We start from the raw sequence: 17647 nt of genomic DNA on the forward strand, positions 1-17647 counted from the left end.
CAGTAGTGGAACAAAAGATTGAACAATTAATCTAACCAATGTATTCAGACAATGATTTACAAGTAAAAACAAATATATACAGATCTTATGAATTTTCAAATAAGTTTTAGCCATTTTTTGATAAAGTTATTGCTTATTTTCTATTACTTTAAGTTACATTTTATCAAAATGGGTTTAGTTTTTAGTTGAGGTATTTGTACCAAATTTTAAACTTACTTATATGTAAAATTTAACTTACATAATGATAATTTCATGTTTTACTAAACTTTATATAAGATTATAAAATCAATTCCGTTTCTTACAATAGTTCATACGTATAAACAAAATCTTATGTATCAAAATTTATTTAACAATAATATAATCAACGATTTTTTAAGAATTTTTTGTCATTTACTGCAATATAAAAATGTTTGGATTGAAAAACACTATAGGGTTTTAGACGTTATTTTAAGACAACCAATGTTAATAATTGTAAATGATTTAGTTTTCAAAGGTTTTGTTAGTAGTATCATATTAAAAAAACTTATTTTGCCTTTTTTTCATATAAAAAAAAGTTTCCAATAAAGGTTTTTTTTTTTTAAGTAAAATAGTTTTTTTTGTCTTTCGATATTCTAAATAGTTTTATAGTTTATATATTACTTTAAAGCTTCACAAAACACTTGATGCAGATTAAAAGAACAAGTCATTCAAATACCAAAATTAAGCATTTTACTTTCTTTTTTAAGTTTTAATGAATACAATATTTGTTTAAAAAACTTTTTTAGTACGTACCTTATACGAAGTTAGTTTATTTAGGTTGTATAACAAAGCTTCAAATCATATCATTATGTACTTATTTACACTGATTCACAGTTTAGGATTAAAAGTATTGTTGTCTGATCACAAAATGTTTTCGCGTGTTTTGTTGCTGCTTCTAATCATCGCAACAACACTTGGAAGTCCAACAAGTCGGATGCAGGAGTTGTCCAGGCATGACAGAATATCCGGGCTTCCGGGCGTAACTCAAATGCCCCAGTTCAGAATGTACTCTGGTTACCTGGACAGCGGTGATGGAGACCAGCTGTTTTACTGGTAGTTATCTACTTTTTATTGTTATCAAAGTTTTGAAGTTAGAAAGTAAAAAAAAACAAAAAAATTGATTGAAATTGGTTTAAAACTGCTTGTTTTCTTTGCACTTGTTCATTTAAACAACAAACTAGATCAAAACAAAAGTACTTGTTACAGTAAAGTAAAGAAAATACTTGCAAAATGAAAGCGACATTAAGTATTAGTTTTTTTAGTATTCTAGTAGTCATCTAGTACTAACAAACATTTAAAAACGAAGAGAAGTTGCTTGAATTGGCAAAAGCATATTGTACCAATCAATTATGACGTCACACATAAGAGAACTTGTAACAATCAATTATGACGTCATACAGGTTAAACGAAGCGGACAACGGAAGTGGCGAGCGACTTATTTTGTGGCTGAACGGTGGACCCGGATGTAGCTCCTTGTACGGCCTCATGGAAGAACATGGACCGTTTAAAGTTGGTGTTATTTTTTAGTATTGTGGACTTCATTTTTAAATTGTTTGAAGCAAACACATATTACAAAAAATTTCTTGTTTTTATTTAAATATTCAACCAGTTATCCGCTTTATACTTTTTATTAACTTTATTTTGAAACAGTAATTTAACTATCATAATATGTGCTATGAAACTTAGTTGTTCACCTAATAAAAATTATGATACATTATACAGTACAACCCACAAACGAAATTATTGGAGCTAAACAAGCACAGTTGGAACCGGTTGGGTGCCACCCTGTATTTGGATTCCCCCGTCGGCACCGGCTTCTCATACACGAAAGGAAACACATCAGCTTCCGATCTCAACGATGAGAGGGTTACTGTATTTTATATTTTTGTAAAGCTGTAAAGAAAGGTATTTTAGAAGTAAAATAAAAACTTTAAATGGTAATTTATTAAAATTCGTTTTTATATACTTTTCGAATATTGACTTAATTGATTAGCTTAATAAAAATGTTTGAAAACCGAAAATAGCTTTAGTATTATTAAGGTTATTTTTAAATGAAAAACAGTTAAAACACTAATTCTTTTACTGATTGTTTGAGAAAACTTGTCACTTTAAACTCAACATTAAATTAGTTGTTAATTCACCTAACAGACAGCGAAGTCAACATTGAAAGCTCTCAAGCACTTTTTCACGCTTTACCCGACATTTCAAAATGCCGAACTGTACTTGGGCGGTGAGAGTTATGCAGGTATTTACCTGCCTATGCTTGCTGCTGAAATATTAAAAGAAAATGGAACTATTGCAAAAAATTTAAAGGTAAAATGTTTTAATTATTTTGTTGCTAGACTGTTTGGTATGACTTTAATAAAAAGAGTGTTAAGAGGTTGTATAATAACTGTTGCAATAGTCTAAAGGTGTAGGTTCTTAATTTTTTTCAACTATTCTTTTTTAAATAAATTATGTTATAAGGTTAAATGACAGCTGTATGTATTGCTTTTGCTCAAACAAAAGCCAAAAATAGTATTTTAAAAACAGGCAAACATTGTTAAGAAACTGGTAGTTTTTCTTCAACTACTAAAAATATATTTATAATCAGATTAATTACAATAAGTTCGCACAATAACTTAAATCTTAGTTGTTAACAAACAACAACAGCAACTAATAAAACAAAACTTTATTTTCATTTAGGGCCTTCTCCTTGGAAACCCGTATTTGAGTGAGGAGGTCACGGCGGATTCGCATGTTGAGTACTTGTACGGGCACGGGTTCATTGGCAGGCCGCTTTACGAAAAACTGAAGAGTTGCAGGTCGGGAGAAAATCAACGCGGCTGTGATAAATCAGTCAGTTTGTAGTATATATATATATATATATATATTTATTTATTTATTTATAATTTATTAAGAAAATTCGATTTAAAAAATTCCAGTACATACGTTTCATAAAAACAAAAAAGATTATCTTTCATCTTCAGCTTGTTCAATTTAAAATAAAAAGTATTTTAATATATGTATTTACTACTGTACTCTCATTTGTGTTTTTGCTTCTAATGCAAACAGCAGATGATTGTTGCAATATGATACGTATTAAACGTGTAAACGATATATATATGTCTTTTGATAAGAGCTTTTTTCTGGTTAATTTTATCGACTAATAAAACTTTTTAATTAGTTTAAAAAGTTTAAAGTAATAATTAACACAAGTAATATCTTAAAAAATACATTTTAGATATAATTCAGTTATAGCTTCATCATTCGCTTGAAAAAATGTCAAACTTTTTTTTAGTATCTTGATAATATTTTAGTGATTTCAACTTAAAACAAAAGTAAAGTAAACTCATTGTAGATTTTAAACTTTTTTTTAACTAAATACTAAACGTCTTTTTTTTTACATTTTATATTTTTAATAGGAAAACAAATTGAGGAAGCTTTTCAATGATAAATCCCTTCCGGTTTACAACATTGTAAAAGACAGCGCATGCAAGGTAGAACCTAAAAAACCATGGTATCGTACGGTTTGTTTTATCAATTTTTTATATAAATAACTTGTTTAATTTTCATTTCTATTTTTTTATAATTAATTGATGTGCATTTTATGTTTAATACTTTGGTGAATCAATTATCGGTTGGTGATATATGGCAATCATGTATTATTATATAAAAACACAAGGCTATAGTTATAAGTTATAAAAAAAGTAGATTATAGTTATTTTATTCAAAACTATAAAAAAAACAGTGTACGACTTTTACTTTTTAGTAAACCTTTAATCTAAAAAAGATAATTATGTTTAAAGTTATTAATAATTTTTCTTTCAAGACCGATCATGTTCACGAAGATTATGCTTTTAACTCAACGGATTATAATTCAATATCTGATTCCAATTTAACATCTGACTACAATGCAATATCTGACTACAATGCAATATCTGACTACAACTCAATATCTGATTACAATTTAACATCTGGCTACAATGCAATATCTGGTTACAATTTAACATCTGACTACAATGCAATATCTGGTTATAATTTATCCGATTATATTGGCAACAAAGATTATGAAGAAGAAGAATTTAAAAAATATGTGGAAAGGGAAATGTCATTACTTGAAATTCTAAGTTTTCTTGACAACTTCAAAATAGGAAAACCAGTAAGATAATTTAAAAATATCTTCTTTAAAACTATTTTAATATTATTTTAAAGTTTACTAACATTAATGCTTCTAGCACTTAAGTTTTAATAACTTTCTTCATTTCATCACTTTTCTTTCGATTTGTAGTTTTTGTACAAAGCATTTCTAGCTGTCTAAAACTGACAGAAAGATATTTTTTTGCTGATAATATAAACTATTATTTTCGTTGCAAAAAATGTTCTTTCCTAGAATTTTTGTGATGTCATAATGATCAATAACAATTAACAATGTAATTCTTGAGACTTGCTTGTATAAACACAATAATAATTTCAACCAGGCACTGACCGTTGAGAACATAAACAACGGAATGATATTTAAAGCAAGTTTTTTGGAGAAATTAGAACAAATAGATGAAACAAATGGAACTGCAGTACGAATAAAAAATTACGTGAATGAACTCATCAATATGTATGTAAGTATTTAAATTTTACTAAAATTTTTTGGGTTAAAACGATTATTTTTTTAAGTTATAATAAGTATTTATATCTAAATATAGTAAATTTAAGTACACTAGACAAATATTATCTTAAAGTTCTTATCTGTTCTTAGCATTTAGCTGTGCGAAACGAATACGTTTAAAAAAATTATTTTGTTTTGGCAAAAGGCTTTACTTCAAAACTTACACTAGATATTCTGAAGTTGATGATAAAGACTAAAAAAAATGTCGTAGGCGTACTAAAGGGTAGTTTTAATAAAAGTCTTATTAGAGGGGACATGTTTTTTTTTTCCTAGGGGCACTAAAAAAAATGTTTGGGATACCCTGCTCTAGTTGTTTCGTATGCAATAGTTTTAGAACTTTATTACTATTAACTTTTTTATTATAAAAACAGGAAAAACCCTATTGCCGCTTTGCAGATGTAAAATACAGCGATTATTTTCAACGTGATGACGTCAAAAAATCAATTCATGCCGAAAACATTGAATACAAAGAGTGCAAGTTAGTAAGAAAAACATTTAATATAAATAATGTATATATGGTTAGCACTAATATATTTTTTAAGCAGACATAATACTTTATCAGAACTTGACTTATACTTTGTTTGCAATAATTTTAAATTTTCTAGTCAAAAGACTTAGCCAAACGAGTAAAACTGAATAGATTTTCTGTTATTTTTTTGCTTTTTTTACAGTAATCATATCATTGAGAACTACGAGAAAACAGTCTCAGATGTTTCAGATCAGATAAAAGCCATCAATAAAGCTGTTAGTTAAACTAAAACAATTTAATAAATCGAAAAACATTGCCAAATGTCTGATTTCAATATTTTAAAAATACTTGAGTTTTACAAACTATTTTTGAAATTAGAATAACTAAAAATATAAATTAAAGTTTTTTAGTTGCAACATTTAATTTTATTAAGACATAAAATTATTTTGTTTATTCAGGGAATCGGTGTTCTTCTTTATTTTGGTGATCTTGACTTGGTGTGTCCGTTTTTGTCTGGGGAAAGTTTTATATTAAAAACTGGAATAAAAGTTAGTTTTATTTAAAGTTTTTTTAAAATAATAATATAAGCGTCAGTAACTTAAATTTAAAATTAACGTTAACCTGTTGATTGAAGTTTTAACGTCTAATACTTTATAAACTTAAGTTCTATAATGTACGAATTAACTGTTATTGTCATTAAATATATTGTATTAAAATAAGTAAATATAAACCAAAAAAAAATAGTTTCTACTTTCATAAATGTTTGTTATCTACTTTTTTGCTTTGTATTATTTTTCTTTTAATTTTTTTTTTATTTAACATTTTTATTAGTTTACAATCCTCAAGTTTATGTACTTTAATTTATTTAGTAGCAATCAACCGTTAAAAAACTCTGATTAAGCACTACTTTTAAATAAAAGTTATTTTTCTAGTTTAATTCTTTTGTGTTCAATTTTATCACATAAAAATTTTTACCTCGAATTTGTGTAAATGTAGAAGTTCGATTTAAATTACAAGTCAACTTAACAAAAAAGTTCATGACCAAAACTGTATATATAAAAAACTTGTACAGAGAACAGAAGACAGGTCACCTTGGTATGTGAAGAAAGATAAGTATCAGTACGTAGCAGGGTTCCTTGAAAAATTTGACAATCTTTGGTTCGCAACTGTGAAGGTTTAAACTAAGTGTAAAACTTTAAAGTAATAAATAAATCTGTAAGCGTTTTACATAAGTAGGTAAAACACACTTTTAATTTTGATTGGAGCTTTAATAGTTAGAATAAATATTTTACAAAAACTTTCGGTAAAAACAGATAAAAAAAAATTTTCAACATTCACATTTGCCAGAAGAATTATGTTATTTTTTAATCTAAAAAAGCTAATAAATTTCTGTAAGCTTTTAAAAAAAGTAGCTTATATAAAAAATTATAACTTTAGTTTCAAAGTTTATATTTAAAAATTGCAATGTTTTGTTATTGAACTTTAAGATTTGCAAAAACCTAGTTTACCAATGTGTCCAAACTATAAATATTCACAGGGCGCAGGCCACATGGCACCAGCAGAAAAACCTTATGAAACATTCCAACTTGTGAGAAGATTTATTTCGAAATTAATGTAGTTGAAAATTTCAGAAAGATCATCCTGATTTACACTTTGTATTTGAAATTAGTTATTTAGTTTTGACGAATAAACTTTTATATCTAAAGTTAAGATATTTGATACTAAATAAAACTTTAAAAAAATGTATTAAGAACAAAAACCGTTTTTTTTAGTTTTGTTTAAATGTTATAAGTTTGTTGCTTTAAAAATTATTTTGACTTATATTTTCAGTTAAACACAAAGTGCAGTTTGGCCGTATTAATTAAGAGCAAACTTTTGCATATATATTTCGTTTAAAGTTTAACACAACGTATACGTTACTCTCTTTTTTTTAATAATGTTTATAACCTTATAAATAAACTTTAATATTGTTATTAATGCTTTTCTATACTTTGAAGAATTTACATTGTACGAATATGAAACATGCAATAGAAGTAAAATTGTAGTTATACTTTTTGAGGAAGAATTACCTACTGAAAAAAGGTGTTTCTTATTAAAAATTAATATTCCCAAATTTTATTGAATTTGAATTAGGAAAAAAGTTTTAAAGATTTAAAGTTAAACAACATAGGTATTTTTTTACAGTTAATTACAAAAGTAATAATTACATTTTCATTAAACATAAAATTAGATATTTATAAAAGTATTTAGTACTATTTAAGTAGTTTCTTTAAACTGCTAAATATAGATAACCTTTTCTATTAAAGTCTCAAAATTAGATAAAAACCGATAAGATAAACTTCATATAATTAACAGCTTTCGTAAAAAGAATGATTTATTTTGTAAGTGTACAAAAGTTGTTTATGGAAAATTATTAGGGCAACTAAAGACTTAAGTTTCGAGAACTTAAAATTCAATTAATTATAAGATTGAATAAATAGTTCATTAAAATTATAAACCATATTAGACAAACTATAAATATAAGGTTAAAATAAAAGTAAAATGAAAATGTCACTAATGAGCTTTTACCGTTTTTTATCTCAAACACTTTGTATTACTTTAAAGTTGTAGAGAGGTGTGCTCGAGATTAGCTTTATAACTTAGAATCTATGCTAATTCAACAGTTATTAAAAACACAAGCATCAGTAAGTCAAAAATACCATTATTGACAATTGAAAAAGCTAATTTCATCTCAACTTTCGTTTAAATAGCTTGTATAACAGCTTAATTGAAAAAAAAAAAAGGTTCTTACTTTTAAGGAGTACTCTTTTATATAAATAGGTAGTTATGATCTTTATTTTAACTGGTTAATTTTAGTTTTAAGTAACGTTTTCAATCAACGCTTACTTTTTTAGTACTAGTGCAGGGGTCGGCAAACTGCGGCCCGCGGGCCAAGTGTGGCCATCAAAAACAAAATTTGCAGCCCGCGATCTACTTTTTAGCCAAAAGAGTACTTTATGAAAAACTTAAAAATAAACGGTTTTGCAATGAAAACTTACAATAAGGCTCTTTGCTAAAAACCTAAAAGCTTAAAAATCATTTAAAAGCAAATATGTAAGCTATTATAACTTAAATCATCACTAACATTAATAAAACACATCTATTCAGTATCAAATAATTTATTTGTATTTTGAACACTTTTGAAAGTTTTAATTCTGGTTTGTTTGCTAAAGAATACCTTGTGGTAAAAATATGTATACCTAAAAGGCCGTAGATTTCAGACCCCTAGTCTAAAGAATTAGACCAACAACTTTGAAACTTAATAAGTTTTAAAAAACTGCCATTTGTAAACTGATTACAACTTATAGTTAAAATAAAATTTATAGTCGACGAGGCTAGTATCCGGAATATAAACATTTCAAACAACTTATATTTAACTATAACTAAGCCATTTTTTTATGTTAAAACCTTAAAAACATTTTTATACCTCTATTTCTAAGTTTAAGTTTTGGTCAGTTCTACTACTAATAACAGTTTCTTTGCTGTTATATGTTTTTCATAAGTTTCATGAAATGATTTGTTTTAAACATCTACAAAATTTTTGCAGAGACTAGTCTTTAATTAGCTTTTCCGAAGCTATAGAATACTTAAGTATCAAATTATTTTAAGCTACAGATTTTTTTCATTATTCTTCAAAAATTTTTAACTTAATTATATTTGAACTTGTTAAACAGAAAAATTAAAAACATTAAGTAGTATTAAATACAAACAATATATATATATACATGTTTATTAAATACAACAGTATAAAATGATATTAATGAATATTTTTAGTGGTTATATAAGTAAACAATAACATAGAACAGTACAGTACATATAAATAAATATAGTGTAGTTAAAGTTTCTCTTGAAGTTATGAAAATAAGGCTGATTAAATAAATTTTAATAAAAAGTGTTTTCGAGTTACATAAATGTTAAAAGGTCACTAGACGTCTTTAGGGTCTAGTTCGCACACAAATGCCCTCTTACTATAGCAGCTGGTAAAGCTGATTGTGTTCTTGTTGTAATCGTAGCTGAGGCATTTTTTAGGATACAGGTAATCCACATGTTTCTTACGCTTTTGTACACCATCTTTATACTCAAACCGCTGATCATTCTTCACCCAGTAGTGCTCTCTACCCGACTCGAATCCTTTCAATGTATCCAATATTTCCCTGTTGTGCAATAGATATTAGGTTCGAAAAACTCTTTATTAAAGCTTAACTTTAAGAGAGTAATTGTTTTTTAATTTCTAATTATACCATGCTCTATTAATGTCTAAACGAATGTTTTTTAAAACTGCAATGTTTTTTTATAAACTAATATAGTTTATTTTCCGCATTTTTACTAAACCAATTAGCTACTGCATTTTAAATGTAAAACTTTGATCATTTGTATACTATAGTGAGCTAAAGGTACATACATTTTTGTATTATTAAGCCTTTGTTATAAGTTAGGTATATTTAACTCGTTAGACTAAGAAAAATTAAAATTTGTTGACTATATGGAGTAGTGGAACAATTTATATCAAGGAAAAAATAAATAATTATAAACATAAAACTACTGTAAAATAAAGAAAGTTGTTAAGAAAGTTTTTAAATTTTAAACAAAAACCTCAAGTTTTTGAGGGAAGTGTAGTAGTTCTCGTTCTTGATGATGTGGTTACCAGTGGAGTTGAACATTGTTTGAAAACTGGCGATCTTCATATGGTAGTTCAACGTTGTTGTGCATTTGATGTTAGCTATGTAGTAGCTTGTTTTGTAGTAGTCGTCGTTAGAATAGTAGATCTTCAGCTTGCTGCCAACAAAGTTCTTGTCAACGCGGTACCCCCAGTTGTAGTCTGAAATTTGTTGCATAGAGTGCTTAATGAGGATTAGCAAAAAATAAAGGTTTCTTAATCATTGAGTCATTTTGTTTTGATAAGTTCACTGAATTAGTTATGCAAGTTTCTTATGCTCTAGTTTTAAAGCAATCTTAGTGAAGATTGAATAAAAGTATTTTTTACCAAATAAACTATCACAATAACCAAATTTTCATTTTATCCTATTTATGTAGTTGCTATTTTAAAAAGTACTTAAAATTACTGTTTTTACTTCGTCAGTTTAAAAAGAAATTACCAGATAACTAAAAAGGATTACTATTCAGTGAAAAATCTTTTTAAGTAAAGTAATTTTAATTTTTTGTTAAATTCATTAATGGTTTATATAATAAAAAACCATTACGATGTATCGTGCAATAGTCTTGAAGCGTTCTTAGTATAGTTTAAATGAATTAATTAGATTACTTTTTATCTTGTTCAAAAAGTTTTTTTAATTTAAACAGTCTTGTTTATCTACTAAATAATAATATTTTTTTAAATTTTTGTTAGTTGTTTAATTGCTCAATGTAAAAACGAACCATAACATTATAACAAGTACTAATTGTAAATTATTATTTGTATTAATTAAAGTTATTTTTCAAACAAAACACAATACCACCACAGTATATCGTGAACTAGTGTTATATTCTTGTTGTAATTAACAAGAAATATTTATTGCAAACCGTCACAATAGTCCCAACTACCGCCCTCCAGCGGACACCACGGATAGTAAGCGGTGAGTTGGTCGGTTCTCCACCCCCCGTCCTTTCCGGCCATAAACGTCGTTTTCTCGTAGTTCTTGGTGCACGTGTCGGAGTGTTCCGGAGTGAGGTGGTTGAAGTTCTTGTACAAGTCGAAGTTACACTTCTTCTTTTTGCTGGAGTCCCGTATCGTTTGGTAGGTTCTTTCTGTAAGTAAAGAAAAAAAGTTTCAAAAGTTGGTGAAGTTTTAGATTTTTGTTGTCGCTTATTCAAACCATCGTACTCAAACCTAAAAAATTATACAATCAAAGTTTCATTTTACATAAATTTCTTTCATACTAAGTTAATGATTTTAAACACATAGTAATAATAAAAACTGTTTAACATTTAAATCATTTGTTTTAATTGTTTTTATGTTAAATTTTCACTTACTTCCGGCTTCCGCATAGCAGGCCAATTGAATCATTAAAACCTGTCAGAAAATTAATTTTATTTAAAAACAAACTTTTTTGGTACTTTTATTGTACTTATATAGAAAGCTGACAATTTCAAAAGTTTTTTTTTTATATAATTTGTAAATTTTTTACAAACTACAGAAGTATACTGAAAATATTATTTTTAATAAATTCTAAAAGTAAGCTGTAAAATTTACAAATAAACTTACAACAAGCGTTAAGACAAAAAACTTTCCCATTTTTTCAAGTGTAAAATATAGTATAATATAAGACCTGTTTATAAATACTTTCATTAGTTTTTTAGTTTAAAGTAGTCATTTTAACTGGAATGTTTCGTTTTCTTTAAATACATGACATAGTTTATATTCATATAAAAAGTTTTACTGCTTAAACAGAAATATATATGCTTTTATGAAATCTGATTTAATATACACTAATAGTTAAGTTATATTTGATAAGAAATTATAACTAGAGAAAGTTTACATATAAACTTTGCTTATAAAAATACCTAAACTTTATAAGAAATACTTGAAACTTTAACATTTAGATTTCTCAAACAAGTTTTTTTCGTTATGAAAATAACACATTGTTTAACTGTGATTAAATTCAAAACTATACATAACTTTTCTGAGTCGACTTTCTTATATACATGAGTACTTCCGCTTACATATGTCGAAATAATAAGAAATAATTACAAATAACAAACAATTTATGTTATTCGCAGAGTTAAAATGTTGCATGTAATAACACGAAAATAATAGTAACAACAGAAATTGAGTTCATATATTGTTAGGTTATTTCAGTTTAATATTGAAGCATTAGTTATATAAACTTTGAAAAAGCGAAAACTTAGTACTTTAACTAATGAAAAACGGATAATATTTTAAGTTAGATGCTTCTTATATATTTTTATATACTTTCTTGTACTAGAATCATTTATAACATAATTTATAACGTTTTTTAAACACATTCTTTCTACAGGAGTTTTCGAACTATTTTTATGTATATGCTCCTGTTAAGACTAAAACAAAATTTCACTAAATATTATAATATTTTATCAAAAGTAGTTTTTGGAATTATCTTGGTTTATACTTTTAGTTGCTCGTATATGTGTATGTAATGCATCATAAGATATCGTTTTTGTATTTAATATTCAATAAATTTTCATATTGATTTATCTTAAAGTTTTATTTTAATTTACTAAAAAGTTAAAAGAACAGTACAACAAGTTTTTTTCACAACTGAATTTCAAGTTTCGTGATACTGTGGTGTTCTTAAATATTCTAGTTAAAAATTTGTTATTGTTTTTCAACATTTACATTGAAAATAGCTTAGTTGAACTATTAAAACACTTATAACTTAGCTCTTGTTTGTTAATCAACAAACTACGGTATCAGTCAAATTAACTAAAAAGTTACACACTTCTATATAAATCAAACTTTAAGTAAAAAGTTTATTTTTAATTCAACATATGTTTAAAAAATATTTAAGATGATACATTTTACTTTATTGCATTCTGTTTTATATGAACTTTAAACTACTTTTAAGTGAAGTCCTGAAAATTTTTGTTATTTTTTACAATTTAAAAAGCAGTTTTTAGTCTCAAATTGCCACCAATATACTAAAAGTAATTCTTTTTTTTTTCAATTGTTTGTGTGAAAATTTATAACTATAATATTTGACTTTTATGGTAATCAACAACTTGTTAATACGTTTTAATACTTTAAATGTATTTCAATAGTGTTGTAAAAGTTCTTTAAAACTAACCTCTTTTTTCCACAAGAATAACTAAGAGTGTAATAACACTAATTTTTATTTTTACTTTTAACAATCAACTGTTTATTCATGTTAAAGTCTTATAATCTATCTAAACTGAAACGCTACTTGAAAACAACTCTTAAAAATGTTTCTTATCTTATAAAGAAACTTATATATAATTATTTTAAATACTTAACTATGTAAATAAGTATTAAACAAACAGTTAAGATGGTCAAAGCTACTTTAAATGAACAGAAAGTGTTTACAAGTTTATATACATATATACTTTTGTTTAGTGTTATCATGTGAATACATCTTGTGATGTTTTAAACTTGCAAAAACATTGTCGACAGTGGTAAAATAAATACTTCATCTGGTAAATACTTTATATTGAATTAAGTATTACACATAAAGCTTTGGAAAAAAAAAACAAGTGTTTATTTATATATTAGTCAAGTAACTATAGAAACTAGAAATATTCAATAGATTAAAACTTTGTTAGCAGTTAATTTTACAAAAGTTAGTATTCTGTCAGTAGCAACAGATATAAATAGAAATATTTAGTAATATTTTTTTAAATAAAGTTTAGAAACAACTTATATATTCATAGGCTTGAACGTCTTGTATGTTTCATTATCAACTAACAACACTTATATTTATTTTAACTGATTAAGCAAATAACACTATAATAAAATAGAAATAAGTTTATAGCATTTTTTAAAAGAAGTAACCTGAAAGTTTTTATAGGACGCTAATCAGCTGTACAGATTTTTTATTAATTACGCACATATTTTTGTTGTTTACTTATTCAGTAGATCTAAAATATTGTTAAAATTGTCCATTTAAAATCACAAAAATTCTCGTAAACAAGTAATTAATTTTCTAACCCGCAAGGTAATGAAATGAAAACTTTTTATATAAAAGAATGTTAATTACTTCATAATTTTCACTAAAAAATATATTTGAAATAGATAAGTACTTTTAAAAAACAGCGTTTGAAAACAAACTAAGATAAAATAATTATTTTAAAATAGGAATTTGATTACTCAGCAAGAGTATTTATAGTAAAGTTTCCTAACTTTAGAAGCACTGTAGTGAGCAAGGCAAGTTCTACAAAATGAGACTACTTTTGATGAAAACTTTTTTTTTTATCTTAAAGCTTGACATTTTTAAAATATTAGCTAAAGTCACTAGTTTAATAAGCTCCCTTATGCACCAGTGTTTAGAAATACAGTTTACATATATTTTAGCAAGCATAAAATACTTTTTCTAGAGCAATTGGCAGCAGCTTAAGTTAACTTTGGTATATCTTCGATTAAATTTAAATCATGTTTTTTTCAAACTATTGACTAAATTGCCTAATGTTTTTTTTTTCTGTTTCCTACTAAACTTTTGATGGGAACGGCTCAAATATGCACAAAAGGTCAGTTTTGCACGAGAGTAAAAACAAACGCAATAAAAAATAAAGAAAATTAAATAATTAGTTTTTAAAAAAACACCTACCAAGAGTAAGGGGTAACAGTGACCGTAAATGAAAAGAAAATATATTAGTGTCAATATCTAATAATAAAAAAGAAAAACAAAATAATGGTAACAGTGACAGTAAACTGTTTTTTGTTTAATGAAGATTTCAACCCGTACTGAAGTTTCTTTGTGCAAAATTTTCTTTGTGCAGAAAAAGTCCCTTCGTGCATTTTTGATACCTACTCACTTTTGATATTTTAATTACGTCGTTCAGTAATATGTTCTAAAGTTAAATTTAACAATTAAATAAACAATTTAGCACAAAGAGCAGGCGTTGGCAAGCATTTGGTAGCCGCGAAAAATTTTTGAAAATAAGTCTTTGTTGATAGCAGTTTTAGCTACAATATGACTTTTTTCTATTTATCATTGAACTATTTTAACAAAACAACATAATAAATTTCAACTTGAGGTACAGTAATTTTTTTTACTGCATTTTACTGGGTTTTAGTATGAACAAGTTCTTGATTACCAACACTGGTTAAACGGGTCAGTTTGCCGACCCCTTACATAGGGTATTGTAATCCGGCTTAAACTTGATAGACAGCAAAAAGCAAGAAAAAAACTAGTACACACGTTTATTTTTAATATATTATTTCCTTTAACAAAAATTTGCTTTTGTGCAGGTAAATTTAATTTTAGGCTGTCAAATAAGCAAGAACAGCCAGGTTGAATAGTCATAACAGAAAAATATATACTTTACGGATAGATGACATATGGTTTTTGTAGCTACATAAAACAGGATTTTCGTAATTAAAGGCAAACTATTTAGAACCACTTGTACAAAATACAGTAATTTTTTGTTGTGAGTAAAATGCTGCCCATTTTACCGACTGTTATACATATTACAGCAGAGCAGGGTTGCCACTCGTTTTTTTAATATTTTTCCAGGTTTTCCAAATTTCTACCACGTTTTTGAAAGCACATCTTTTTTGATAATTTTTACTAGTAATATATTTTTTAGTTAAAAGCTGCTGCTGTTTAAAAGATATAAATTACTTAAGAGTTACTGTAAGTATTGCAATTTATTTTAAAGGCAGAATTCACATCACAATCTTTCTAAAAAGTGTTGAATAGTTTTTTAAACAGAATTTGGATGTTTTCAATTAACAGAATTTGAATGATAGGGTTGTCGTGTTTAAAACGGGCAAGAAAAGGTTTTATAATTTTACAGATAAAGCAAAAAACTCAGTTTTGCAACCAATACGTCACCTACTGCTCTTTTTATAGTATTGTATCTTTCTCCAGAAGGCTTATCATACTTTGGAAGTTTTTCCCACTTGAAAATACTTTTTTTGATGTCATCCCATAAAAAAGTTGCTTATTCTTAGGAGCAGCTTTATTTTCAAGCCATCTAGTAGCACAGAAACTTTTAGGAAAAATCACTGTTCATGTTGTTGAAGTAAAAAAACTTCCTTCAACTGATGCTTGTTTGAAAAACTTTTAAAGATGAGTTAAAAGTTTTTAATCTTCCATGGAGTTTGTTTAGAGCCATTTTCAAAATCTACATACACTATGTGCAGAGCGCAGCTGCCAATGTTAATAAGTCGTAGTAAGTTTTTAAGCTTTGTTTCTTCTTCGACATTTTTGAACTAAAGCCCAATTAACGTTTGGACCGTTTCATTGTTTTGACGTCAGGATCATATAAAGCTTTATCAAAAGATTGCTTTGATTCCTTTGCGTTGCTATATTGCAAAAATTTTAGCCAAATCTGATTATAAATGTTTTTGTAAATTCATTCCAGAACCTTATAATAAAATCCATCTGAACATTTTCAATCTGATCATTGAGACTTTCATCGAATTAAATTGCAAAATAAGGAGATTTTGTTAAAAAGTTTAAAGAGTTTTGGGTTTACTTCATATTTTTATGTAAAAATTTTGTAACAGTTTTTTTACAAAAATAAAGAAATGTTTTTTTCTCTTTCCTAATGACTTCCACTCACTAACAAAATAAACAAAAAGTTATTGCTAAAATATTGTTGTTTCTATAACAACTAATTCAGCCAGAACTACAGATTTATAAGTCACAAAAAGTTTAAGTATTTTAATTTTACCTATTTTATAAAAGTTAACAACAACTCAAACTTTAAAAACTCTAGGTTTTTTTGCTTAAGTTGTCAGATTCTAAGTTTCCAGGTAAAGTGGCAGCCCTGATTTCTTCCAGATCTTGTTGAGTGTCTTCCAGGTTTTTGAAAATACACGTTTATGGGTCTATTTTCAAGTTTAAGGTTAAAAACTGTCTCAAGTAGAATAAAAACATTGAAAAGATAATGTAAATCTACTTTAAAAGTGTTTTTTAATATAAAAAATTTTGATGACGAAAAAAAAACTTTTAGTGCATGAAATATTTTTTAATTTCAATCAAAACTTTACTACTTAACATTTAAAACTGTTTCAATTTTATGTTTTCTAGTGGTTTTTATTCTAATTTTTAAATTTCAGGCTTTCTGGCCACCGATATTATTTGAGTTTCTAAAACTAAGTGGTCAGCGGAGACAATGTTAAGTAAACCTGGCCGATCCTGATAAAAGGCTGCCGAACCCGGACTTAAATTTTAAAAAAGCTTTTGATCAAGTTGGTGTAGAATAAGATATCACAGTTAATTTTAATACGCACTGTCATGGACATGACTTTAAACTGTATCCTGATGTATGACTCGATAACCGAAAGGTGTTTTCTTTCACCAGGTCCTAGGACCAAATATTTGAGCTTTTTTTTTCGTTCAATAAACTAAATGATCTTTCTTAACGATATAAAAGTCGTATTTGAATATAAACATACAAATACTTCAGATAACTTTTAAGCAAACTCAGGGTTGCCACTCTTTGAGTCAAAAAATCTTCCTTGAGTGACCAGAAACTTCCCTGAGATTTTTCAAACCCTTAAAATATTTATTATATTTAAAAATTTACAATATTTTCTCTAACAATATTGAATAACTAGCCGCAAGGCTCAAAAACTTTTAAATGAGCACTTTAATATAAATAAAATTAACTGTTTTGAACAAAATTTTGAAAATGGATTAACTAAATCTCATTCTAGATCTGGAAAGAAATTTTCCTAAAATTAAAAAAAATTTGTAAATTTCCCTGCAATTTTTAGAAAAAATCAAAACTGCCCTGAGTTTAAAAAAAAGAATCAAAATTTCTTGAGTTTAAAAAAAAATCAAAATTCCTTGATTTTCCCTGAGTGTGTGGCAACCCTG

At 26.5% G+C, this 17647-nt stretch overlaps 1 protein-coding gene across 1 annotated transcript; it reads left to right on the top strand.

Annotated features, from left to right (window-relative positions):
- Nucleotides 1–886: 886 nt before the first annotated feature.
- LOC145835208 (lysosomal protective protein-like) lies at nt 887–6747 on the top strand. The gene is made up of 11 exons (XM_082942771.1): nt 887–1071; nt 1419–1527; nt 1741–1884; nt 2704–2856; nt 3423–3527; nt 3830–4159; nt 4479–4613; nt 5032–5138; nt 5332–5404; nt 6202–6303; nt 6667–6747. Exons 1-11 carry the CDS (start codon nt 887–889, stop codon nt 6745–6747), a joined length of 1524 nt encoding a protein of 507 aa, XP_082798897.1.
- The last annotated feature ends 10900 nt before the right edge of the window (nt 6748–17647 follow it).

This window comes from Thalia democratica, chromosome 4, assembly GCF_965202585.1.
Source record: "Thalia democratica chromosome 4, ktThaDemo2.hap1.1, whole genome shotgun sequence".
Classification (NCBI taxonomy): domain Eukaryota; kingdom Metazoa; phylum Chordata; class Thaliacea; order Salpida; family Salpidae; genus Thalia; species Thalia democratica.